Source organism: Drosophila mojavensis, unplaced genomic scaffold (genome assembly GCF_018153725.1).
Source record: "Drosophila mojavensis isolate 15081-1352.22 unplaced genomic scaffold, ASM1815372v1 contig_136, whole genome shotgun sequence".
NCBI classification, from domain to species: Eukaryota; Metazoa; Arthropoda; class Insecta; order Diptera; family Drosophilidae; genus Drosophila; species Drosophila mojavensis.
The window spans coordinates 6567466-6593355 of record NW_025318667.1 but is presented as its reverse complement, the minus strand read 5'-3'; the positions used below and the strand labels follow the sequence as shown (position 1 = coordinate 6593355).

The following is a 25890-nucleotide window of genomic DNA, read 5'->3' as shown; positions in this document are numbered from 1 at the left end:
CTTGGCCAAACTCTTGGCACGAAGCAACATTGCCTGGGCGTCTTCAGTGGGTGCGGCCTGTACGTGGCTAACAGCATGGCTTATACCCTGTAGTTTGTTGATAAAGGAGACCTTCAGTCCTATAGACTGAATGAATACCCGAATCCAAAACCTATGAAAGTCGATTGAATCCTTAGAAGGACATTGCAGCCCACAAACACATATATATCTTTTACATTATCACTAATGCAATAGCGTTATAATAATAATTCATTTATCAATTTGATCTATGTCTGTCTGCCCATCTATAAAAATCCAGCTGGATCTATCCGCCTTTGCATCCGCCTGTCTAGCTATCATGTATCTGTCGGATATCCATTAGTTTATCCGTGTTTCCATATTTCTGTCTAGCCACCTGTCTATCCAGCTATCCGTATGTATATCCGTCTTTCTATCCTGTTTATCCATCCGTCTTTTCTTCTGTCTATCCATCTATCTATCAATATTTCTATTCTTCTGTCACTGCCTCTAACATCCTTCTGTATACCCGTGTGTATATCCTTCTGCTTATCCGTCCGTCTATTCTTCTGTCTATCCGTCTATCTACTCTTTCTGTCCTTCTGTCTATCCTTTCTTTCCGCCTATCTATCCTTCTGTCTTTTCCTATATCTATTCATCCGTCATTCCTTCTATTTATCTTTCCGGCTATCCAACTATCAGTATGTCTATCCGTTTTTCTACCTTTTATCCTTCTGTCTATCCAACTGTCTATCTGTCTATTTATCCGTCCATATATACGTCTGCCTATCCAGCTGTTTATTTCATCTGTTCATCCTCCAAACTTTCCATTCTTTTGTCCATCTATTCAACTTCCAAGTTTCTCAATACTGGACATCCACTCAAAATCTCATTTCAATCGATATTTATCGATACACTGCCTTTGAAACTAAAACACAAAGTGCACTTCACTTTCTACTCAGCTATCCGCTAAGTAGTTCACTCCCGTCTAGACCATACTTATTTATTGTTCATGTGCTTTTAGTTATTCCTATTGCTTTTTCTTATTTGCTGTCGCTGCAACTTGGCCTGGTTCACTAGAGTTGGTCCAATAACTTTGATATCGAAGCTCGCCAACGGCAGCCAAACACTCACATTTCACGTTCTCAGTCTGCATACTTGCGTGTCTGTGTGTGTGTGTGTGTGGGTGTAGCTGTTGAAACACTTCACTTGACTGCAGCTTCTGTTGCGCTCTTACCTGTCTGCACATTCTGTCGCACGCAAAATGGACGGCAGCATTAATTACACAACGAACACGGAGCAGGAGCCGCCAGCATGCAAAATGCAAACAGTGTTCGATAGCACTTCGAATTGTAGGCGAGCATTCGACGAACACTCACTCAACTCCAAATAGAAATTGCGACTGGCAATAAATTGAATGAAACTCAAGAGCATTTGAATATGAATAGCCCTAAAAAAAAGGCGTTGGGGAACAGCAAACTGTTTGCCAAAACACTTGCAGCTGAACATATGTGTTCGATGTGGCGAAGTGGGGCAGACAGCATTTGCAAGGCAATTTGAGAATTGATACAAGTAAAGAAAACTTTTCTATTGGTGACAGCACACACGCTCGCTTATTGGTATCATTCAGAATCGAATAGAAGGGCGTATATATTACATTTGTAATTTATATTTATGCGTAGATGTGCATAAATCCATAAATTCATATACGCATTCATTTATTCACTCATTCATTCATATTCATTCATTCATACATTCGTAAATTCATTCATTCATATTCATTCATTCATACATTAATTCATTCATTCATACATTAATTCATTCATACACTCAAACATTTATACATTCATGTATTCATTCATTCATTCATACATTCTTACACTCACATATTCATACATTCACACATTCATTCATTCATACATTCATTCATTCATACATAAATTCATTCATTCATACATTCACACATTCATTCATTCATTTATTCATATTTACACTCACACATTCATATATTCTTATATTTATGCATTCATTCACACATTCATTCATGCATACATTCATACACTCACACATTCACATATTCATGAATTCATTTATTCATGAATTCATTTATTCATACATTCATACACTCACACATTCATACATTCGTTCATTCATTCATTCACACACTCATACATTCATTCATTCGCACATTCATACATACATAAATTCATAATTCATAATTCATATTTCACACATTCATAAATACATACACTCAGCATACATTCATACATTCATACGCTCACACATTCATGCAGTCATATAGTTTTACTTCCCGTTCTGTCGCGTAATCGCCATATCGATATTCATCGATTTTAAAATAAATTACTCTGGAGTAAAAATCGATGATGCTTAAAGTCTTAATGGACACACTCATACACACACACACACACACATACGCACTCACACAGAGACAGCTGAGGTTAAGCATCTCTTTTGCTTTCCATTTGACATGTTATTTAAATTATGTTAATTAACAGCTGTTAAATAATATATCCCCAGATGCTGTCAAAGTGCCAAGCACAGCTTAATTAGTGTGAACGATGGCTGTGCTAATGCGAAAGCCATTAAAATATTATTAAGCCAAGTGTAAGTGAAAAGCTTTGCACACAGACAAATATATAGATATCGATACTTAGCCACACATACACACATACATATGTATGTAGACGGCATGTAATCAATCAAAGTTTGGCAATCTAACTGTTGAGCCTGTTGGCAATTGCGGCAAGCGTCTGCCTGACCCCACAGCGCCAGCCAATTAGCCCAGTCGAGGCGCAAAACTTTTGGCCAAAAGTAAAGGTAAAAGTTTGCTTTACGCTCAAATAGTTAACAATAAATGTGAGCCATGGTCCAATTCTTGTCTGTATGTGTGTGTGTGTGTGTGTGTATGCTTGGAGGAGAGCGTGGGGATGTCATTCGCTGATCATGTTGCATGGCCTGATGTAGGGTCTGCTAATTGATACGCATACGCCGTATATGCCGGCCGTATACAAGCTGTGCAATCCATTTGGCAACTGCTGGAATTAAGTTATATGGCCATAAGCGCATTAAATTGCGGCCAACAGGCAACGCTGGCTGTGACGCCAACAGCTGGGCGGCAACACCTGTAGCATAAATTTCGCATCCTCCATTGCACAATACCTTGCCCACAGCGAGAGCTACACTCAGTCTCTCTCTCTCTCTCTCTCTCTCCCTCTCTCTCTCTCTCTTTTTGGCTTTCCTTCTCTTCTTCTCCCTCACCCCTTACTTTGTCCGTCTCTGTTGCGCTTGCACAGCTTTTGCAAGTTTGTTTGTCTATAGATTTATGCTGAATTTGCGCAGCATATATAAGCACAAATTTTTGGCATACCATCACCATACGCCCCACACCCGCCCACGCCCACCAGCGCCATCAATTCGGCAAGCAAAAGCCAAACATTAAATCACTTTAAATGCCAGCCCAAGCCTGGACAAATAGCACCAAGCAGCGCCTTCTGGCCAGCGACTGCGGTCGGCGTGGCGCTAAGAACTTGCAAAACAATAACAACAACAACAGCAACACCCTGTGCCACAGCTACCCTGCAACCACACTGTACCACCCTATCCCAGTGTGTGTGTGTGTGTGTGTGTGTGTGGTGTCCTTCGCTTGATTTGTGTGTGGCTCGTATACGCTACGTTCCCATAATAATAATAAGCAGCTCCTGCTGCTTCTTGACACGACTTTAATACCCTGTAACAGTTGCAATGCGAACCTCTCCTTCAAAGTAAATAACTTTTCTGTAGCTCAACAACTTTTCCAAACAACTTTGCTTTTCTTGACTTTCATAATATGAAATTGTTAACTGGAATTTGACGCCTTCAACTCATGACTCAATAGACTGCGTTAAGACGCCAACAATTTGAAAAGCATTGAGCAAAAGTTAAGAGTTCCACAATAGCTATAAAAAGTTGGCAAGTAGAGCTCAGAGATATGTATTTATATCTCATTTAGTTTCTTTTATTTTTCAAGAATAAAACTTTTCATCAGTGGTGACATTAACTTTGAAGAGTCATATCCAAAGATTTATGTTCTCAAGTAACTTCATATACCTGTCTGCTCTTGTACCTATTTATGTACTCATAACATAAGCATAAAAATTAGATTTGAAGGCTCTATACTATAGAGTCTATAGTATATAAATATATGTAAGTTCTTCTATAATGCATTACAATATGAAAAATTCATTTTAATTTTTACTTAAGTAAAACTCTATTATACATCATTTCTATTATAAAGTATAAGAATCTGTAGTAAAACTTAACTATATGAAACTTCTTTTAAACTGTAATATAATATTCTTTAATGACCTAAAATATCTATGAATAGCAATAAAATCAAAGTATTTAATATTCTAGTTTTATTATAGAGACTAGAAAGATTTGAAACTTCTACAAGGGCAAAAAAATAATTTAAAAAAAATATATACATATACATATATATCGATTTTTGTATAGCTTATTTGTTTGCATATGTATCTAAAGTCTTCTTTTAAGTTTTATAAATCTAAAAATCTTGTAAGATTAGATCTCCTCCTCCTTTCATAACCTATTACTATAAATTGCCAGAAAAATAATTATTTTACCTACAATACTTCAATAGAGAGACTAATAATAGATAGATATATGCCTGAAGGCCTTTGTCGCTCTGGCTTAACTAATTGTTATTTAGAATTAGTTCTTGATAACAATAAATAAATAAAATAAATAGATATACATATTTATATATTTATTTAATTATAATTATATATTTAATTATTATTAATTTATTTATTTATTGTCAATTATTATTATTATTATTTAATTATTTTATTTTATTATTATTTTTTTTTTTTTCATAAATTTACAGGGTATGTTAAGCTTTGGCAAGTATGCCAATGATGCTTTAAGTTGTTGCCATTTGAGGATGGGCAAGGCATTTTCAAAATTTTCACGCGTTTTTCACACACACACACATAGTGTATGTATGTGTGTGTATTTGTTGTCTCTGTCTTGCACGCTTGTATGCAAATAATTGCTGAGTGCTGCTCCATTCAGTCGGCTTATAATTGTTGTTGTTGTTGCTCTTTGCTGTTGTTGTTGGTTGTTGCTCGCTCGGTTGTTGCTGCTGCCGCTGCTGCTGTTGGCTGCGACTGCTGCCTGTTGGCTGTTGATGTTTGTATAGGCTGTCCGGCATTCTCAACCTAATAAGCCAAGACAGCCAACACTCGGGCAGTGCGGGCTGTGAGCTGTGGGCGAGGCTGGCAGATTGGGGTTTGGGGTTTGAGGGTTTGAGGGCTGGTGGATGTTGGGGGTAACTGGTGCAGATAGAGCAGTACGCGTGTGCCTGTTTATGCTACGCATAAGGGGGCGGTAATTTAAACAATGAACTGCCATGCCCATTAATATTACTTTAGGCCACTCGCAAACTTTGACTTTACGTTGTTGCCCCCATCGTTGTTCTTGTTGTTGTTGTTGTTTGTCTTTTGTCGCAACACGAGACGTGATGGCAAAACGTGTTAAAGCCCTGATTCTGAATACCTTATCACAATTTACAATTATCTTCTGCTTCTTCTGCCAATTCTGGCTGATGATTTGTCGTGCATTTTAATTAATACAAACCATAAATCTTGTTCTAGAAGAATTACAGAAAAATTCTTTACTAAATTGCATTTGCCTACCATTAGCACATAATTTGTTAAACAAATGTTGGCAAGGACTGCTCAACATAATAATAGTAGCAATGATCATAATCATAATAATAATAATGCTCATTAGACCCAACACTTCAAGTTTTGGATGAAACCTTAATCCCAATTCTGACACCAGTTTTTGTGTTTTTTTTTTTTTTTTTTTTTTTTTTTTTTTTTTTTTTTTTTTTTTTTGAAACAGAAAACCAGGCCAACGAAGCAACGAAGCCAAATAGTGCAAAGCAAATGTTTTTTATTAGGTGGCAGCTGTAGCTGTCGCTACTGGCTGGCAGGGGGCGCCACTAATGAGGCCCTTGGGGAACATATTAAACTTGAAGGGGCAACAACAACAACAACAAATCGTTAACACAACAACAACCAACTTAATAAAACAGACAGGGTGAGAGCGGGAAGATGTGCAAGAGTAGGAGAGAGAGGGAGAAAAGGAGATAGAAAGAGAGAGTGAGGAGCAGAGGCGTAAAAATCGAGTATTTCACAGATTTGCCAGCTCACATATGTTGTTGTTGTTGTTGTTGCTGTCCTGCTGCTGTTGTCAACGTTTGTTGTCGCTGCTCGCCTTGGCGCTCTCTAATGCAAAACGGCAACTTTTCCGGTGCCAAACAACGCGCAACAACTTTTTAATTTAAGGCATCAGAAGAAAACAGGCGGCAAAAGCAACAGAAACAAGAAGAAGAAAATAATGAAATAAAAGTGGAAAAAATAAAGAGCGAGCGAGAAGGACGAGCAAGGCTGAAGGAGGAACAGTCATCGAGAGAGGACAAATCACGACGACCCCTAAAAACAAACTTTGCCACGCATTCAACTCAACTGACTCACGAAATTAAAGCAATAATAACTTTGTTGAAACAAACAAAAAAGAAGAAGAGAAACAAGAAATAAAGAAAAGTAAAGTAAGAAAAGTAAATGTATTGAAAATGGGCATAACCGATGGCCGAATACTCGTTCGAAATCGAGGCCTAAAAGCGTTAAGAAAGCCATTTAGAGAGATTTACCGATTTATTGGTTTATCGAATTAGGCATAGACAAAGCTGAACATCACTCTAAGCTGTAAATTCCAATAACACGTTTGTGTAATAGGGCAAATTTCATATAAAAGAGGCTGAAAAGCAGTTAAAGCTAACTTATCGATTTATCGACTATCGATATATAGATAAAATTAACTGAGAGGTTAAATAGCATACATAGCTTTATATATTTTGACTAAAATTAAGTAATTAATCCCTCACTTAAGTTTATATATCGGTAATCGATAAATCGATTAGTCTCCTTAAATTTACGACCACCTCAAACTCGATCAGGCCCGCTTAAGGCTAGAAGCTATCAATACAATTCAGATAAAGATATTAATTTATCAGTCCATCGAATTATATACTCCTTTTAGACAAAAGCTCCTTTACGCTTAAAAAAAGATTTGTGTAAAGATAATAGATTATCAAATGATATGGATTTATGGACATATTGATCAATGGATAAACTGAACTGAAACTTGTATGACATTATATACATATTAAATCAAAATTCGGTCACCCAAAGATTGTTAATGTATCATAGTATAATATGTATATGGCCCTATATTATGAAAAGCTCAAACCAATATACTCTTCTGTCGCTTAGGAACAATATATTTAGTAAGAATACTCGTACAGTAAAAGAACACCTCTCTCTCTCTCTCTCTCTTTCTCTCTTTCTCTCTCTGCTTCTTGCGCTCATGAGTTCTCGTGAGTTTTCCTGCCGTGTCTGTAAGTTAAAACTTCTCTGTTTCCGCGTTACGTTCATATAGAACATTTACGAAACTTAAAAAAATAAAAGGAAAACTCATAAATTGCAATGAAACAAGCTGAAACAAAGGAATAAATCTAGCTGACATGCAGCAGAAGAAGTTGCTAATATTGGGGAGTGAAAATTAAGGAGTAATTTTAGCTATGTACATATGTATATAATATATTAATACATGTCTATGTATGTACATACATATATCATTATGAGACCTCCTTGTATCTATAGAATGTAATACAAGTCCAGGTTTCTCCTTCCTAGTGAATTTAACTACTATTTTGAGAAAGTTTGCTGCACGCATTATTATAGCAATAAGAGCAAAAACAATTATTTTGATAGTTTCCATAATTGAGTTTTGTCTGAAGACATTCCATCTCAATTATGGCCAAGTACTTCTTCGGCTACAACTAGTTGCAATCAAATGTAATCAGAGCAAATATTGTTAGTACAAAGAGGGCGAGGAAGATGAAGAAGTAGAAGTAAAAGGAGAAGAAGAGCACGCAGCCCGACATGCAGAAACATGTTTGTCGTCAGGTAACGCAGTTGATTACAATTAATGGCGGCAATTTGTTGTTGTTGCTGCGCTTTATATGCGATTGTTATTAGTGGGGCGGATAATATCTGTTGTTGGGTGGAGCGTATGGAGGGAGAATGGAGGACCGTGTGTTATTGCTCAAGACAAAACTGCCGAAGAACAACAGTAGCAACAACAACAAAACGTTTTCGGCGAAAGGCAACAAATACGCTGAGCGGCATAAAAAGGCAAAAGGAAAGCTAAACCAAGCCAAGCCGAAAAGAACGAAAGTGGAAAGCAAAACGACAATGACTGGCAAAGGCATCGTAAAACGCGGCCATAAAGTAAGCGGAAAACAAGTAAGAAGGCTCCAGTCGAGACTGCTCGACTAGGAGATACCCTGAACCCTCTAAGCTGATATTCTAATCATTCTGCACTTCTTTTATGCACACATACATACACATGCATTCACACGCACGCATAAGCCTGCGCTCTGCTAACTGCGCAGTAAGCAGCGACTGCGCTTGGGCTGCGCTGCAGTGTGAGCAATATTATGAGAATTTATTTGTTGAATAATTTCTTTTGTAAACATAGGATCTTAATAAAACTTTCAGAGCGTATTCATATGGTGAATATGTGTGTACATTTTAAAGCACAAGTCTCTAGTACTTTAAATGCGTTTTTTACAAATTGGGGGCGAAGGGGGCGTGGTATCCAAAATCTGTAAATGACAAAATTTGTATCCATTAACTTTATATACAACGTAAATTTGAAGACTCCAGGTCTAAAAGTGTTCAAATTAGGCTAAAATAACAAAATCAATTTTTCGATTATTGTCGATAAAAAGTTATCGGATGAGTTATCGAAAAAATAAAGAAAACTCGTAATGCGTATGGTACACACGAGTATGCATGCCAAATTTCAGCTCTCTAGCTCTTATAACTTCTGAGATCGACGCACTCATACGGACCGACGGACAGAGCTATATCGACTCAGCTCGTCGCGCTGATCAAGAATATATATACTTTGTGGGGTCTGCCACGCCTCCTTCTGCCCGTTACATACTTTTTCACAAAACCATTATACCCTGATTTCCCATTTTCAATGGGTTCAGGGTATAAAAAGAACGAGAAAAATATATAAAGCAATGAAGACGCGCACAGGAAAAGATGCCGGGCTGCTTATATGTATGCAAACGTGTTTGTGTGTGTGCCTGTGTGTGTGTGTGTGTAAAAAATGGGTGGCTTGGCATGTAACAGACTGAGCCTTGCCCTCAGCAGCAGCGGCTAAAAGTCTGCACAAAATGCGCTCAATTCAGAAGCAGTTGCTCAAATTTTGAACTCAACTCAAAAGAAGAGAGAAGAGAACGAAACTGAGAGAGGGAGAGCGAGAGCGTAAGTGCCGCTGAGTGAGTACTTAACAGTTACAGCTGCTTGGACTCACGTGCTAGCTGAGAGTGTAACGCAAGTAATAACTGTGTTTGTGCTATTCCCTACTTCCTACCAGTAACAGTGACCTAAAGCAGCACTAAATCATGGTGAAAAAAAAGTGTGAGGTATTTTATTTGTAAGTTTCGAAATATTAATGAATGCATATATTTCTATACATAAAATTATATACATATGTACATATATGTTCAATTGAATACAATACTGTTCTAAAGGAAGGAAAGGTATATTAAGATTAAAGTTTATTTTTCAGCTGCACTATAGAGGCAGGGAAAAAAACTTCCATAAAGAAGTCGACAAAAATAGTATACAGGAATTTATTTAAAAAATTAATAATATACAAATGATAACTATATTGTATATATAATTTTTTTTTTTTTTTTTTTTTTTTTTTTATATATATTTTCTACTGCATATAACACTGTTCTATATTTAATTTTTTCGTTAAATAACCAACTTATTGCAGATATGATTTAGAAAATAGACTGACATTAGATGTCGTAAATTCAAATACAATATATGTATATATAACATTGTTGCGAGATTTTTCTATTTTTAAATAATTTTGACTATAAAATTTAGAATTTATATCTAATTTAAATATTTTTATCATGAATTGAAAAATGGGTATATTCGAATTAAAATTATATTTTCTGGAAGGCTTGCATTCTTGAATATCGATCGTTAAGAATAGATGAGGTACAATGCGTTTTTCACCACTGTAACTGCGCCTTAGCGTATTCTCAAGACTGGACTCAATGCTCGCTTGCACGCCCTCTCGCAGGCTGGCGCTCTCTCACTCTCTCTCTCTCTTTGCTTTAGGCAAACATATTTGTGCTCAACGCAGGCGCATAGCTTGCATTGCCAGGCGGCAGCAGCGACAGCAGCAACAACAATAAAATTCAATAAAATGTTTGCCGACAGTTTTTTTTTTTTTTTCGTTTTTGTTTTTACTGCGTTTGCTTGCTGTAATTCGTATTTAGCTGTTGTTGTAGTTGTTGCTCAATGGACAGCAGCTGCCGGCCCCTGTGCGTATGCAATGGAATTGTTGTTGCTTGCCACTTGAGTGGCGAAAAAAGAAAAGGAAGAACAACAAAATAAAAGACGAGAGTGTAGCTCGAAACCGTTAATAGCTGCCACGCTGCTGTTTTCGGCATCGAGGAGTTGATATTGTTGTTGTTATATTTGGTATAATGGTATAGTGGTGTAACGGTGTAATCGTGTAACGGTAACGGCAACGGTGTAACTGTGTATACAAAGGAGGTCACTTACCTTTTGCAATAAGGAGCCGCTCTTAGCTTCGTTGTTTGTTGATATCGTCGTTGCTGTTGTTGTTGTTGTTGTTATTGCTGCTGCTGCTGCACTGCATCGTCATCATAATAATCAGCAACATCAGCAGCTTCATTATGATCATCAGCAACAAATTCGGTTGTTGTTGTTGTTATTAAATTTTTTGCACACCGCTTTTTATTCAAATAGATACGCTCATATATATATATATATATTTTTTTTTTTATTTTCATTTATTTATTTTTAATTTTTCATTTGAAACGTTAATAATAATTTTTTGCAGCTTTTCGCATTTGTATTTTATTAGCATTTCATAATTTCGCCCGCTCGTAATTTAAAACAGCGTTTTCTATTTTCTTTCTTTCTTGCACACGCACACGAAAAAAACAACAAAAAATAACCGAAAAAAAAGAACAACAAATATATGCAAAACACTGAAAAAACAGGGTATAAAAACTAGAGCAACAACTGTGCGTTGAGCAGAATTTGCTGAAATGATTTTATTGTGGATATATTTGAAATTTTTGGATTTTGAATTTGTGCTGAATTTTTGTTTTTAAACTTTTTCTGCAGCCAAGGCAACAAAACAACGTTAGCCGCACATGGCCTAGGACGACGCTGCGGTTGCCTGCACTGATTTTCAGAGCGGATGCTTTGAAGCCGCTGCCTCTGTCGCTGTCGCTGTCGCAGTCGGTGTCGCTGCCTGGCGCTGACGCTGGCGCTGGTGCTGGGGTGCTGCTGACGCTGTAAGACGTTTCGTTTTGTTGTTTATTTTGTCAGCAGTGGCGGCGACTGCTGCTGCTGGTGCTGCTGTGTGCTGCTGTAACTGGAGCTGTAACTGTGTGTGGCGCTCTGTGGCTGCGGATTTGGCTATTGTTTTCATTGTAGTTGTAGTTGTTGCTGCGCTCAATTTGTTCTCTTTGCGCTTTTGCCTGCCCAGCTTGGCTTAGCGGCGACGTCATCAACACACCGTTAGCTGGCGCAGGCGCTCCAGCAAACTCAACTCAAACTCAACTCAGCGCCAAGAATAACTCAACTCAACTCGGTTGAGTGCAACTCAAAGCTTTAACTCACCTCGACTGTTGTTTATCAGCTACTGCTGCTGCTGCTGCTGCTGCTACTGCTGCTGCTGTTGTTGTTGTTGCTGTTGCTGTTGCTGCGGCGTTTCCCGCTTTAACCGCTTATCGCATTGATTTCTGATAACTTTTTTACGTTTCTCTTCTTTATATTTTGTATTTGTATTTTTATTTATTTTGTATATTTTTTAACCACGCACACAGTAAAAAAAAGTGTAAAAAATGACAACATGAATATATGTATATATAATATACATATATATGTATTTATTTATTTATTTTTATTTTTTTTTTTCAACCAACGTTCACTTAGCGTAATTTATGCGCTCTTATCAGCCACTGACTAGGCCACACGCACACACGCACGCACGCTCACACACACATGGGCGATAGTTTGACTGACAATCGTTAATCGCAATCAAAATCAATCAACGATCGCGCGCGCGCGCGCTTGAAGCGCAGGGGGAGGAGGAGGGGGACTGGGTAAGCCAGGGCAGAAGGAGGAGGCTGTAGGTGCAGCAATTACACTGATCAAATGTGAGCTACGATCACTGGTGGCCGTAGCAGCGCTGAAGCGTAACGCCGCGGCAAATTGAACTGAATCAGCCACTGGTGTGGTCTCTCTGGTCAGGTCTGGTCCGGGCCGCACGAATTGGAAACTGAATTGGAAATAGAAAACCCATTGAGACAACTGAATCAGAATCACAGGCGGACACAGCATATACAACTACATATAGAAATATGCATATGTGTGTGTGTGTGTGTGGATGTATGTATATTCTTTATGTGAACATGTGCTGGGCACACACACACCCGAACACGATTTTAATCACACACGCAAAATAATAAAATTGAAATGAAAAACAGAGCCGAACCGAACCGAACTGAACCGAACCGCACCGAGCGCAATGCAATAGCGGGAAACACGCAGAGCCAAAGCATCGAGCGACGAGCGACGAGCATTGAACGTTCAGCGTCAACGTCGGCGTCGACGTCGACGTCCGCTGCGCATCGCATCGCCCAGCAATGAATGATCAACGGTTCGCTTGCATTACAGAATGCAAATTCGTGTTCAGCTCGGTTGACTGCCAAATGCGCTGCAGCCGAGACTATTGTGGATAGAATGAGGCACCTGGATAAAAGCTTTATACGTACATATGTATGTATGTATGTATGTATGGATATATGCCTTTGCATGTTATTCTAATTTAGTACTCAGAATACTTTGTAACAATATCAAAAACCTAAAAATAAAATGTAGAGTATTTATTTGAGAATATGAGAATTTCATTTTGCAAAGTGAAGTAATAAGAAGTTTTGAAGGAATTCTAGAGAATTACAACTTGAACAAGCTAAGTATTTTCTGTTTACGCTTTTAAGTGTATTTTGTGGTATGAGAATTTCATTTGAGTATTTGAGCAACTTTGTGAAAAGTTTGACATTTCTTGATGATATGACAATTTCATTTGAGTATAATATTAAAAGCTCGACAACAATTTCAGAGAATTCCAGTATTTCTGTAAGATATTCAGCTGAGTGTTACTTTGAAAAAAAAAACAAAAAAAAAAAAACTTGTATATGATTATGAGTGAATAATATATATATTTATTATCTTTTGGACTAGTTTGTCACTAAGGGCAACAGAAAACGTGTTTAGTTCAACATATAATTTTTATTTACAAATAAATAATAAATATACATACATATATACATATCTAATTACATATTTATTTAAATATTTTTCAATTATTATAAATAATAGATATATATGTATAAAAGTATTATCTTTAATAAATTTATATGAAATCGTTTTTTTTTTTTTTTCATTTCCATTTCATAATATATAAATTTATGGCATCAGCTCTCTCATCTTCAATTACCAATAACTAATATACCTGCTCCAAAAAGGGCATTCGCTTGCATTTGAATTGTTTGATACAATTGAGATACCCTACTAAATTACATTCAAATAATCATGTTATTGGAGCTGCAATCTTGCCCGCTCGTGTGCTCCCTACCTGCACTTCCACTCTCTCTCTCTCTCTTTCTCTTTCCCTCTCTTTCTCGCCCCCCATTCTCATGCTCTCCCTCTCATCACTCCTCCCACTATTTCGCCCTTGTTGCTGGGCGTTTCGCAGACGCCGCCGCGCTCGGTTGCGATCAATCTGTTGCTCGCGTTGTTGCTTGATCACGCTCTGATATTGAGTGCATATGTCTATATATGCATGTGTGTGTGTTTGTGTGTGTTTGCTTGTGTGTGTGTGTGTGCTGCCTTTTAGGCAAAGGCACGCAACGATCATCAACATTCCTTATGGAATAGGCAAAACGAAATTGATCGATGCTCGCCAAATAATGCTGTTGCTTGTTGTTGTTGTTGTTATTATTGTTTGTTACTATTATAATTACAATTAAAGTAAAGCAACTGCGACGTTGTCACAGCAACAACAACAACAATAACAACAACAGCAATCACAGCTCTGACGTCGACAGCCATCAGCAGTAAAATCAAACAAAAACAAACAAACCGCACGAACCGAACGAACCGAACCGTTTCGCCCGTTTCGCCCGCTCCGCCCGGCGCTGGTCGATCCAATCGCAATGTGGAAGGGAAGACAACTGCGTCGCCGTCGCAACTCAACTGCGAACTATAACTGCGATAACGACGACGCGTCGCAACGTCGACATATGTATGTAGCTGCTGCTGCTGCTGCTGCTGCTGCTGCTGCGCTGCCCCACTAGCTCTGCGCGCTGCTATTGCCTTTCCCGTTAACGATTTTCGCTCTGCGCGCTATTTGGCGAAATGGGCGCCAGCGTCCGCCTGTGTCGTCATTAGCGACAGCAACGTGAGCGTCGCGACGTCGACGTCGACGTCGACTTCATTTGTTTGTTTGGCTTGTTGCTGTGGTTGTTGCTGTTGTTGGCGCTGTCGACGCTGTCGGTGCGTCTGGTTGGAGTCTTATCAGAGCGGCAGCCAAACAGCGCAAAGTTTTGCGGCTCTGATAACGGGATGGCCGTCCCCCCGGCTAGTGGAGAGAGTGAGAGATGCGATAAGAGTTGTCAGACTGCCCCAGTGGCCAATATCCTAAATATTGGCCATCGATTGCCACCAACTAGGAACTATCGACTGTCGATAGTTGGGATTGTGTGATCGGACGATTGACTCAATATTGGTAAGCGGTTAGCGGTTGTTGACTTTGCAATAACTATCGTTTATCAACTATCAATTATTGACCATCAACTATCGACCTTGGACTTATTATTGGACGATTATTGCCAATCGATTATTGGCTATAGGCTAGAGAGAGAGTTAGAGATTGAGAGAGAGAGAGAGAGAGAGAATGAAACAGAAAGACTGAATGAGGTACAACGAGAGGGATAGAGGGATAGAGGGAGAGAGAGACTGAGGGAGTAAAACAGACAGGTGGACGATAGTGAAAGTAAAAGTGAAAGTAAGTGAGAGTGAGATACCGATATTGAGCATGAAATTGAGAAACAGAGATTGTGAGTAGAAGAGAGAGAGAGAGAGAGAGAGAGAGAGAAATATGAGCGCGAAAGAAAAGGACACAAAGAGAAAGACTAAAAGAGAGTAGGAAAAGGAGTTCTTAGAAAGAGGGGGGAAGGAAGGAATTTTTGCGATGCATTGAGATCTAGGAATATGCTATGAGAAAGAGAGAAGAGACAACATACAACAACAAAGAACATGAGAAATTAAGTGAGCGAGAGTGAATGAGACACACATAGATGGAGTGAGAGAGATTTATAATCGACTGTGGATAGAGAGGGAGCGAGGAACTGAACGTAAATGTAAATAGGAATTACAATTAGATTGCAAAAGAATGCAAGAGCGAGACAGACAGCTATAGCGCTGCACTTTTCACTCATTCCCGTACATCGCTCTGAGGCAATAATGTGTCGGTTTTCAGTTTTTGGTTTTTGGTTTTCTATATCGCAGTGCCAACAGCTGCTGCAAATTCAAAGAGTTTCGCCGAGTGTGAATCTTTGATTTGCAATGGAATTTGTCGCCATAATGGAGATGGTTAGGAGGACGGTGAGGCAGGGGCAGGGGCAGGCGCAAATCCTGAGTGGGGCAGACGCATGTGGGGCACATTTTTGTTGATATATGCATTAAATATGCTCTGGTTGTTGTTGTTATTGTCGTTGTTGTTGCTGAACTAAATGCGTCAATTAAATTTAAAAAAATGAGTGAGAAATGTGTAGAAATATAGAGAAAGCGCGCAGCTAGAATATAGATATATACAGATACATAAATATATATAGATATATATTATATATATATACGTACACCCACACCTGAGTGCTACTGTGTGTGTGTGCAGAAATTATTAATAAATTATGATTTTGGATGACACTATAAATCGCACGAATATACAGAAAATGTTCTCTCTGTGCGGGTGTGTGTGTGTATGTGTGTGTGTGTGTTTGTGATGCTAATCAACAACGCGTTGAGCGATTTAAAACAACAACTAAAACAAGTGAGCGTGCTCTAGTCGAAACCGCTCGACTACGAGATTCTCTAAGCCCTTCGCACAAAATTCCAAAATTACCACCAATACAAGCACATAAAAAAATCAAAATTTTATAAACAACACGTAAATTGGTATGCAAAATTTTGAGACTCTAGCACTAAAGATGTAGAAGATATAATTTGATAACTGACTTTCGAAAGGGTTTTTACTCGATATTACAGAAACCAAAATAGTTATCGATTTTTTTTTTTCACAAACTCTATCCGTGTGTGCTCTACACGGGTCAACAATTCAAGTTTCTGGCTCCTAGAGTTTCTGAGATCGACACAGACGGAGAGACACACTAACAGACCTTGAGACAGGCGGCCAGGGCTGAATCGACTCAGCTTTTCGCTCTGATCAGAAATATATGCCCTTTATAGGGTACGCCCCGACTCCGACTATGTGTGACATACATGATCACAGAACCATTATGCCCTGCTTTGCACGTTTTCAATGGGCTTAGGGTAAAGCAGCAACAACAACAACAACAGGTTGAGCCATTGAAACGATCATGGCAAATTCAATATGAGGCACTCAAATCTATCTATGCATCCATATAATCATTGCCATCTATGTATAACCAAATAAACATACATATATATATGCATGTGTGCTGTGTGTGTGTGTGTGTTATAAGTAACCCATCTGTATAAAGCACAAGTGTTGTTTGCGCTATTTTTGAAATCTTTAATTTAATTTATTCCTCAAATTTTTTGTAGATTTTTATTAGCTTCTTTAACGACATTTCGCTGCTTTTGGCAGCCATTCGCTCCACTGTGCCCCCCACCACCACCCCCACGAGCACCAGAAAGCCAGCCAAGCCAACCAGGCCCAATCGCAGCTGAAAACGAAAACGAAAGCAAAGCGAACCCATCCCAATGACCAGATCCAATAGTCAGCCCAATTTCCACCAGAGTCCATCATCGGATGGTTGTCCGGACTGGGGGCTACGGTTACGTGGGGTTCATTAAGAATTTTTAGTTTTTAATTGACAAACGAATGCGAGAAAATAAATTAATAAATAAATTGAAGGCAACAACAACTTAAGAAATTGCCAGCGAATAGACATCAGAAATATATATATATATATTCATATATATATTCATATATACATATATATATATATATGTATTTATTTTCGATATTAGAATCTTTGAAATGCGCCAAAAAGATGTCAGGGGCTAGAAATTGGAATGCGAAAGCAATGTTGACAGCGAGTCCAACTATTAACGGATCCAAATCTGTGTATGTCTATGGCTATGTGTGTGTGTGTGTGTGTGCGGGCCGTGCAAATTGTTGGCCAAGAATATGGCAAGGTGAGGCGAGAGCTGAGCGAGCGCTCTACATGAAAGTTACATCAAAAGATATTAGAAAACTTATCGGAGCATTAAGTATCCCCATTACTTCATACGCACGATTGATGAACTAAAGATACCCAGCAATGCGCAATGGGGCATATGAAGTGGAGCAATAAGCTTGGGATTTATGCCATAGAGTAATATCATTTGGCATAATTATTAGCCATTATTAATTAGGGATGGGTCAGAGTTGCACCGTTATTAATAATTTAATAGATCGTTACAAAAGTTTTTCATAAATTGAAATATTAACTACACTAAGGCATATTATTCATTATTTATTGCACATTATTAAATAACTTTACTCAGTATTTATTACTTACTACTCATTATTCATTACTCAAAATATATTACTCATTAGTCTTCACTCATTACCCATTATTCATTGCTCATTGCTCATTATTCATTACTTATTACCTATTACTCATTATTTGTTATTCACTACTAATTATTTATTGATTACTCATTACTGATTACTCATTACTTTTCACTCATTACCCATTATTCATTGCTCATTGCTCATTACTTATTACTCATTACTTTTCATTCATTACCCATTATTCATTGCTCATTGCTCATTACTGATTGCTCATTACTTTTCATTCATTACCCATTATTTATTGCTCATTGCTCATTACTGATTACTCATTACTTTTCATTCATTCATTGCTCATTGCTCATTACTGATTACTCAATCCTTCTCATTCATTACCCATTATTCATTGCTCATTGCTCATTACTGATTACTCATTACTTTTCATTCATTCATTGCTCATTGCTCATTACTGATTACTCAATCCTTCTCATTCATTACCCATTATTCATTGCTCATTGCTCATTACTGATTACTCATTACTTTTCATTAATTACCCATTATTTATTGCTCATTGCTCATTACTCATTATTCATTACGCATTGCTCAAATAATGAGTTTTTTTACTCATTACTGATTACTCATTAATCTTCACTGATTACCCATTACTCATTGCTCATCACTCATTACATATTATTCATTATTCATTGCTTATTGCTTGTTATTCCTTAAGCATTATGCATTACTCAATATTACTTTCAAAAATTACCATTTCTATTTTCATAAAGCTTATTCTAATTTGTACATGGTTTCTATAATAAAATGCGATTTCAGGGTTGATATTTTTTTCCCAGGTCCCTTTGTTTATTAACATACAAATTTTCAGGCTAACTGAATTTTCAATATTATTTAGCAACTTTAGGTCAATGTGAACTTCATGTACTCTAATTCATAAATTCATATTTCATAAGTTGTGAAAATGGAATTCAAAGAAGATAATACCTATCTGAATTTTTGAAATCACTTTAATCCGCAATAAATAAACAAATTTGTGTTTTACTAACGAGGCCATACTGCACTCATGCAAACATTGGGTGTACTCATTTCTGATGCCTTCCGGTTTTATTTTGATATCGCTTGAAGTTTCTCACTTTTAAATATAACTTTCAGAAACTTGTCAAATTTTGATGTGTTTATCCAATAATTACATATATATATGTATGCTGTGAAAACGATCTAGGTAAACTAGTTAACAACAAGAGTTATCTAGAGTTTCGTGGCTCATTTTCCGGTCGCTCAAGAGCAGAATCAAGGGCAACTCGGGCCGCGTCACGGCACGATTCCATAAGTCATCCGATCGCTTAGCTTTATTTGTCGATTTAATTTAATTGAGTTTATGCTTCCCACTTGGCTCAGATATTCTCTATAGATATGGGTATATGCATATGTATGTATGTATGTCTGTTTTTTTTTTTTCTTTTTTAACAAGGTGCAGAATTTTATTAGCACCACGCCGTCAAATGAACGAATCTCGTTTATTAGCATGGAATGTAAATAATCCAAATACAATGCTGAGTCTCTAAGAATCTTGGCTAACTGGCAAATAGAGCAAAAGAAAGGGGAACTTAGACGGGCTAGGCGCAACAGTTAGTCCAGTCCATGCCTCCCGCCTCCATCCTCAGGGCAGTGTAAACTGGCTGGGCTGCGGGCTAAAGGGTTTAAAGGGCTTAAAGGGTTTGCTGCAGCACACCACAAAAAGCTTAACTCTCGGTCTGCCCCCATTGCTCAGTCTGTGTGTGCGTGTGTGTGTTTGCGTGTGTGTTTGCGTGTGTGTGTTTGTTGCCTTGTTACCTACATTTGATTTGGCTAATATTTAATGGCTGTTGCTTGTTTTTATGCACATTATTTGTTTGTGGTAGAAGCGCGAACACACGCACGTTCCACAACAACGCTGCGATAATAACGGTAACGGCATGTAAACAGTACGACGCGTCACTTACAATACGAAACGGAATGGAAGTGGAACCGAAACCGTAACTGAAACCCAAACCGAGCAACGAACGCACAGCAAGCGCTTAAATGTTTACCGTTCTCGCTGTCGGCACTGCCGCTGCCGCCGCTGCTGCTGCTGTTGCTGTTGCTGTTGCTGCTGCTGTTGCTATTGCTGTCGCTGTCGCTGCTGTTGCTGCTGACGACGCGCCATACGATTCGTCCTGCCCGACGACGTGCGTGCTAATAAAACGCCGACGATGTCGAGGCGGCCAGGTTGCTGCCTGGCTGCTAGCGCTGTCTGCTGCCGCGGCTGCTACGGCTGCCGCGGCTGCTGCTCGCTTTCAAGCGAGCCCCCAACAATTGAGTGAGATCTCAAGCGAATTGAGTTGAGTTCAAATTGAGTTGAATTCGAGTTGAGTTCAGTTTAGCTATGGCCATTGAGTTGCGCTCAACAGCGTGTTTATTGCGCTCGCTCTCTCTCTCTCTCTCTCTCCCTCCCTCTCTCTCTCTCTCTCTATTTTCATGCACACGCACACAGGCACACGCACGCACATGCATTCGCATACTCGGCGCACACAAACACACAGACACGCACACAACTAGACGAACGCCAACCTTCGCTGGCTAGCGGTCAAATACAGTTATGCGGCTTATTCACTATTATTATTTGCATGGAATTGTATTGTCGGTGGCGCTCTGCGACTTTGCCTCGTCGAAGAAGAGCTTCAGCAGATCGGGCTTCAGCAGCTGATCGCCATCCAAACGCTCCGAGTTGTTCCAGCGCAGCAGTGCCGGTATAACGGTCAGATTGAACGGCGGCAGGCGAAATTTGTTGGCCGGCGATTTGTCCTTCCAGGCGGTGCGATCGCCCACGTTCACCGTGTAGATCAAGGAATTTGGATGCGAATATTCACGGAATGCCGTCTCCACCAGATCCTCAACTGGCGATGGAAAAATGCATTTCATTAAAAACACCATTCGTATCCATATTGGGGGCACTCACCTGCCACACAGTCGGGACACCAGCTGCGACCCGTGCTGTCCTTCTCGCCAAAGAAATACATATAGATGAGGCAGTTGTTCTTGGCGTGCACCTTCAGTGCATCCTCCAGCTGCTTGAAGCCCGTTATTGGCACGTATTGCGGCATCGTGCTGCTTTGCTGTTGCTACTCACTTACTTACTGATTGGGATTGTACGATAAGATTTCTTTGTTTCTGATTAGCTTGGCTGTTCTTTTAACGTTTTCTTTTTTACAGCCACCTAAATTGGTCTCATTTGCCAGCAACAACAACAAAAACAATAACAATGGAAACACTCAGCAATGCAGTGCCGGCAATTTATTGTTTTCCGTTGTACGGTAACACATACATACTAGCGTTATTTTGGTATATTTTTTCGGGATTTTCTGCTGTGCACTTAATACTGCATGTGAGCCTCTTTGCAATGGTTGGCAACGTACATTGTGCAAGACATTGCGCGCCAAGTTCAAAAAGTCTACAATTATTTTATTTTGAGATTACGAAAATTTTCATGACACGAACTAATGAAATAAATTATATGAAATTATTAAATATAGATTTGTTTTTTAATTTTATTTTTAGGTAGGCGTAGTTTTATATTGTATGTTTTTTTTATGAGCATAACATTACCAATGCTTTTTATGTCAAATTTTTTTTTGTTTTTTGTTTTTTTGCGAGCTCCCCTTTCTTGCCTTCTCTTTTACACTCACGTAGCTAACGCCCTTCTGTGCGCTTCTCAACCTAACATTGCTTAATCATGGAACTTCTGCAATTTTAGATTATTCTCCTATATGCTTGCGCTCTCTTTCGCACTCTCATAGCGAACGCCTTTCTATGCGCTTCTGCGTGACCTTGAGCAGCTTATAAGATTTCTTCATTCGCTCGCCCATCAATGAAAACCGAAACATTTCTAGAGTTTCGCAGATTCTGGGTATTATGCAACGCAGCTTTCGATCGCCCTGACCCAAAAAGCCCCACAAAGCTGTCAACGCAGCTGCCAAACTTGAACTTCACAGAGCTCGGGGCAAAGAAAAGTGCAAACGTCGTCAAATCGAGTTCCATAAAATGCGAGAGCGAATCACCAAAAGTAAACAGAACTCAACTGAGATTCAAAGATGGGTGAGTACAGTGGGCATTGCTATAGGATTTTACTCAGTTCAATATTCTCATCTCTCCGTTGTCCTTTGTCCCTTGCCCTTTGCAGTTAGTGATCAGGGTTTAAGGAGGACGCTGCTGCTGTTGGCGCTGACGTTTCTGGTGGGGCAGCAGCTGGTGGGTGCCAGCAAGATCGCCTACAAGAAGCCGTTGTACGGCAAGATGAGCCACTTCAAGGATCGACGAGTCAAGCAGCGCACGACGAGCAGCCCGACCACGCAGGGCACCACGCAGGAGGCGGATTGGCCAGCGCCCGTTGAGTTCATCATCAATAGCAGCACCGTCAAGGCGTTGCCCCAGGAGGAGCAGCTGGAGAGCAGCACGGGCAGCAGCAGCACCTTTGTCCACCCCTCCTCCACCACAACTGCCACCTCCATCATCGGCAGCAGCACGCCCCATCCAGAGCAGGAGGAGCTGGAGCAAGAGGATCTGCAGCAGGAGCCTGAGCTAGGCAGCAGCTCCACCACCAGCACGCCCGGCAGCCTCGACAACACGCTGCCCTCGCCGCCAGCGCCAGCTGGAGCAGATCCGCAGCAGCCGGTGCCCTGCACCTGCGGCGTCTTTCTCACCTCGCAGATCAAGAACGGGCTGCCGGAGACACCGCTCATCCACAACGAAATGGATCGCATGTATCCGTGCAATGCCATCGGACGCAAGCAGTGCCAAACCAAGTGCCTCGAGACGGTGAGTTGCAACAGCAGAGCCCAAAGCATAGTCAAGTGTTAACGCCATCTCTCTCTCTCCCTCGGTGTCTCTCCCGCGCAGATCGTACAGCATCTGCCCAACTCGGCGAACATTGTGTGCTCCGCACTAGGCCACAATTGCCACAAGGAGCGTGCCTATCTGTTTATCAAGAACTGTCAGAATGTCTGGGTCAATACGAATCTGCAGGCCGGGCGCGAATACTGCTGCAAAGAGGGGCAGCCCTATCGCTGTCCCTTGCTGGGCTGAGCTGATAAAACACAACAGAAAATACTGTTTTTAATAAATAACCTGTCGCTGTAAACAATAAAGTCTTAAATTATGCAACGAAAAAAGTTAGAGGTTTTAAAAAACTACTTCTATCGATAGTTGGCGCCAGTTGCCTGCTTTCAGCGATAGTTGCTGGCAAAAATAAATTTTTGAAAAATACCTCAAACGAAAGTTGGCGCCAATTGCTTGTTATTCCATACATCGCTTTTAGTAGTCTGCGCTATTTGGCAGCATTGTGGAACTTAACTGCTTAATGTTATATGTCATAAAATAATATATTCTACATTATTTTCTTTCTTTTTGAATATTTTATTATAGCTACAAATATCGTTAGGTTTGAAAAATCATCTAATCGATAGCTTCTGTTGAAATTTCTATCGATATTTGGTATTTGGTATTTTTTTAAATTTACCATAAGCAAACTGTCAAGTATAAAGTCGTTTGCAAAGCCTACTTTTATTCATGAAATTGAATTATAAAAGTGAAAATTAAATAAATTTTTTATAAATCAAAGTAGGCGTTGATAAAATTTTTGCCTATATAAGGCCGCTCCGGGGCCGGTTGAAGTCAGTCCAGAATAGTGTCTGGAAGCTGAAACAGCTTTGAATTTATTTAGAAAAATAGTAAAAGTTAAAATTGTTAAATTTTGTTTTGTGTGAATTTTTTTGGTGTTATTTTTTTTATTTTTTTTTTAATTTTTTTTTCCTTTATTTTTTTTTTCTTTGGAAATTTTATGTTTTTTGGCAATTCAGTACAAATGAATTTTACGTTTATTCAAATTTACTTTTGGGCTTTGCTTCTCATTTCGTTCGTGTTTATCGTGCGGTTTATTTTTGCTGCTCTGCTCAAACCGCCTGGGCACACTCAGCCGAACCAACTAGATTTTTGTTAAGGTGAATTGCACTAAATTTCGCGTTTTTGCTATTTAATTAACGTTTTTTTTTATTTGTTTGTTTTTTATTTTTTTATTTTGTTTTTTTCGTGCTCAGCATTTTGTAATATAACTCCTGCAAAATGGTTTGCGTGCCCTGCTTCATCGTCCCGCTGCTGCTCTACATCTGGCACAAATTCGTCCAGCCAATTTTGCTGCGCTACTGGAATCCCTGGGAGAAGAAAGATGCGGAGGGCAACGTAATCAAGGCCGGGCCAGAGTTCCCGTTCGAGTGCAAAGGCGGCGTCTGCCCCTTCGTACCCGGCGGCACGAAGCAGGAGCAAAATGCGAACGGAGATCGAATTGCAGGCGGAGCTGAAACAGGAGCTACAACAGAAACAACAACAGCAACAGCAACAAAAACAACGACAACAGCAGCCACAACAACAAAAATGGAGCAATCGCCGTCTAGCACCCCAATCGAATCCAAGAAAAACATATAAGTTCCGATATATGCGTTTCTGATTCGTTAAACGGTATTGCTACTTTTTTTTGTTTTTTCTTTTTTTTTTTTGCTTGCTTTGCTTTGCGTGCCTATACTGTGTATAAAAGCATGCAACGAATATGAACATATGATTACACACTGATGGCACACATATTGAGCACGGTGCTCATTCCACATGAAGACTCAAATCGGAACACAATTTGGATTCAGTCGCTGGAACCTGATATACATATAAAGACGAACATGTTGAACTTAATGATTAACCACGGAACACACTATTGATTCAGACAAGCTGGTACATTATATATATATTTATATATATTTATATATATATACATAGACGAAGATGTAGAATTTAAGGATTCAACACACGGAACACACACTTTTAATTGAGCGCTCCTCATATATGATGTTGAACTGGTACATGATATATATACATAGAACTTAAGGATTCAACACGGAATATACACTTTTGATTCTATCGCCGTTGGAAACTGATTTATATACAGACGATCATGTTGAATTTAATGATTCAACACGGAATACACATTTGATTCAGACACGATGGTACATGATATATATAGAGGATGATTAATTTAGGGATTCAGCACGGAATATACACTTTTGATTTAGATGCTGCAATCTAACTTATATGGACGAACATATAGGATTTAAAACACACGCATTTTTGGATTCATAAGCTGGAACACAAAAATGTATTTAGACGAATTGATATATATAGAAGTACATATATAGTGCCCACTAAACACACACTACATATATAATAAGCGTTACAATTATGCAAATTGATTGATTGATTGTTACTTGAACTGAAATTTAAACTCTAAAACGACAAACATTTGATTAATTTGTAGCACTAACTACAACACACTTGAATTTGTTACGCTGCGATTTCAACTTCACACATAATAAAATGTAATAATACACAAAATAAAATGTCAAATACACACAGAAATAATTTAAGTGTATTTATTAATTAGACTCTTCCATAGGCTAATGCAAAAGTTGATAGCTAAAACCAAATATCTAGCTAGTATATATGTAAGTGAAGTTTTTACTGCGAATTCTATTAAATTTGGAGAAGCAAAATCGATTTTTATTTAATTTTTTTATTTTTTACTTTGCTCCATTTTGATGTTCTGTCTTAGATTTTTAGTATGCTATATTATGATGTGCTCTGCATTCGCTTTTACTTTAACTTTAACCACATTCTGGTCTAGAGGACACTTGGATAAGAAGTCTCATGGTAGCGAAATATATGGAATATATATAACTAAAACCTCTTTGTAACATTTCTTACTCTTTTATT

General features: G+C 38.9%; 4 protein-coding genes and 1 long non-coding RNA gene across 8 annotated transcripts in view; 2 read left to right on the top strand and 3 right to left on the bottom strand.

Moving 5' to 3' along the window:
- LOC6586084 (cAMP-specific 3',5'-cyclic phosphodiesterase) overlaps positions 1-10945 on the bottom strand; it is a 234428-nt gene extending 223483 nt beyond the window's left edge. For all 3 annotated transcript variants that reach the window (XM_044011465.1, XM_044011466.1, XM_044011467.1), the window contains exon 1: positions 10752-10945. The gene's annotated coding sequence lies outside the window, so the exon portion shown is untranslated. The remainder of the gene's footprint in view (positions 1-10751) is intronic.
- A 980-nt stretch (positions 10946-11925) lies between these two features.
- LOC122757874 lies at positions 11926-14695 on the bottom strand. Of its 2 annotated transcripts, none has more exons than XR_006358055.1 (2): positions 14371-14695; positions 11926-11990 (listed from the first exon to the last, which is right to left on the bottom strand). It is a non-coding gene; the product is annotated as an uncharacterized LOC122757874 (long non-coding RNA). The 2 variants fall into 2 exon arrangements; XR_006358056.1 differs by having other exon boundaries at positions 14380-14695.
- Positions 14696-20455: 5760 nt separating this feature from the next.
- LOC6586074 (thioredoxin domain-containing protein 17) lies at positions 20456-21573 on the bottom strand. Its single transcript, XM_002011661.4, has 2 exons — positions 21041-21573; positions 20456-20978 (listed from the first exon to the last, which is right to left on the bottom strand). Exons 1-2 carry the CDS (start codon positions 21183-21185, stop codon positions 20701-20703), a joined length of 423 nt encoding a protein of 140 aa, XP_002011697.1. The 5' UTR covers positions 21186-21573; the 3' UTR covers positions 20456-20700.
- A 140-nt stretch (positions 21574-21713) lies between these two features.
- LOC6586073 (follicle cell protein 3C-1) lies at positions 21714-23481 on the top strand. The gene is made up of 3 exons (XM_002011660.4): positions 21714-22176; positions 22262-22896; positions 22978-23481. The coding sequence occupies exons 1-3, from the start codon at positions 22173-22175 to the stop codon at positions 23161-23163; spliced, it is 825 nt and encodes a 274-aa protein (XP_002011696.1). The 5' UTR covers positions 21714-22172; the 3' UTR covers positions 23164-23481.
- Positions 23482-23917: 436 nt separating this feature from the next.
- Positions 23918-25539, top strand: LOC6586072 (UPF0729 protein GD16342). Its single transcript, XM_002011659.4, has 2 exons — positions 23918-24077; positions 24174-25539. The coding sequence occupies exon 2, from the start codon at positions 24199-24201 to the stop codon at positions 24556-24558; it is 360 nt and encodes a 119-aa protein (XP_002011695.1). The 5' UTR covers positions 23918-24077; positions 24174-24198; the 3' UTR covers positions 24559-25539.
- The last annotated feature ends 351 nt before the right edge of the window (positions 25540-25890 follow it).

Excerpts from the sequence above, each read along its gene's own strand:
- LOC6586073 (XM_002011660.4), top strand. Across the intron at positions 22,897-22,977 it reads AAACCAAGTGCCTCGAGACG|ATCGTACAGCATCTGCCCAA; the intron begins GTGAGTTGCAAC and ends TCTCCCGCGCAG.
- LOC6586072 (XM_002011659.4), top strand. The coding sequence starts at position 24,199 with ATGGTTTGCGTGCCCTGCTTCATCGTCCCGCTGCTGCTCTACATCTGG.
- LOC6586074 (XM_002011661.4), bottom strand. The coding sequence starts at position 21,185 with ATGCCGCAATACGTGCCAATAACGGGCTTCAAGCAGCTGGAGGATGCA. Across the intron at positions 20,979-21,040 it reads GTGTCCCGACTGTGTGGCAG|TTGAGGATCTGGTGGAGACG; the intron begins GTGAGTGCCCCC and ends TTCCATCGCCAG.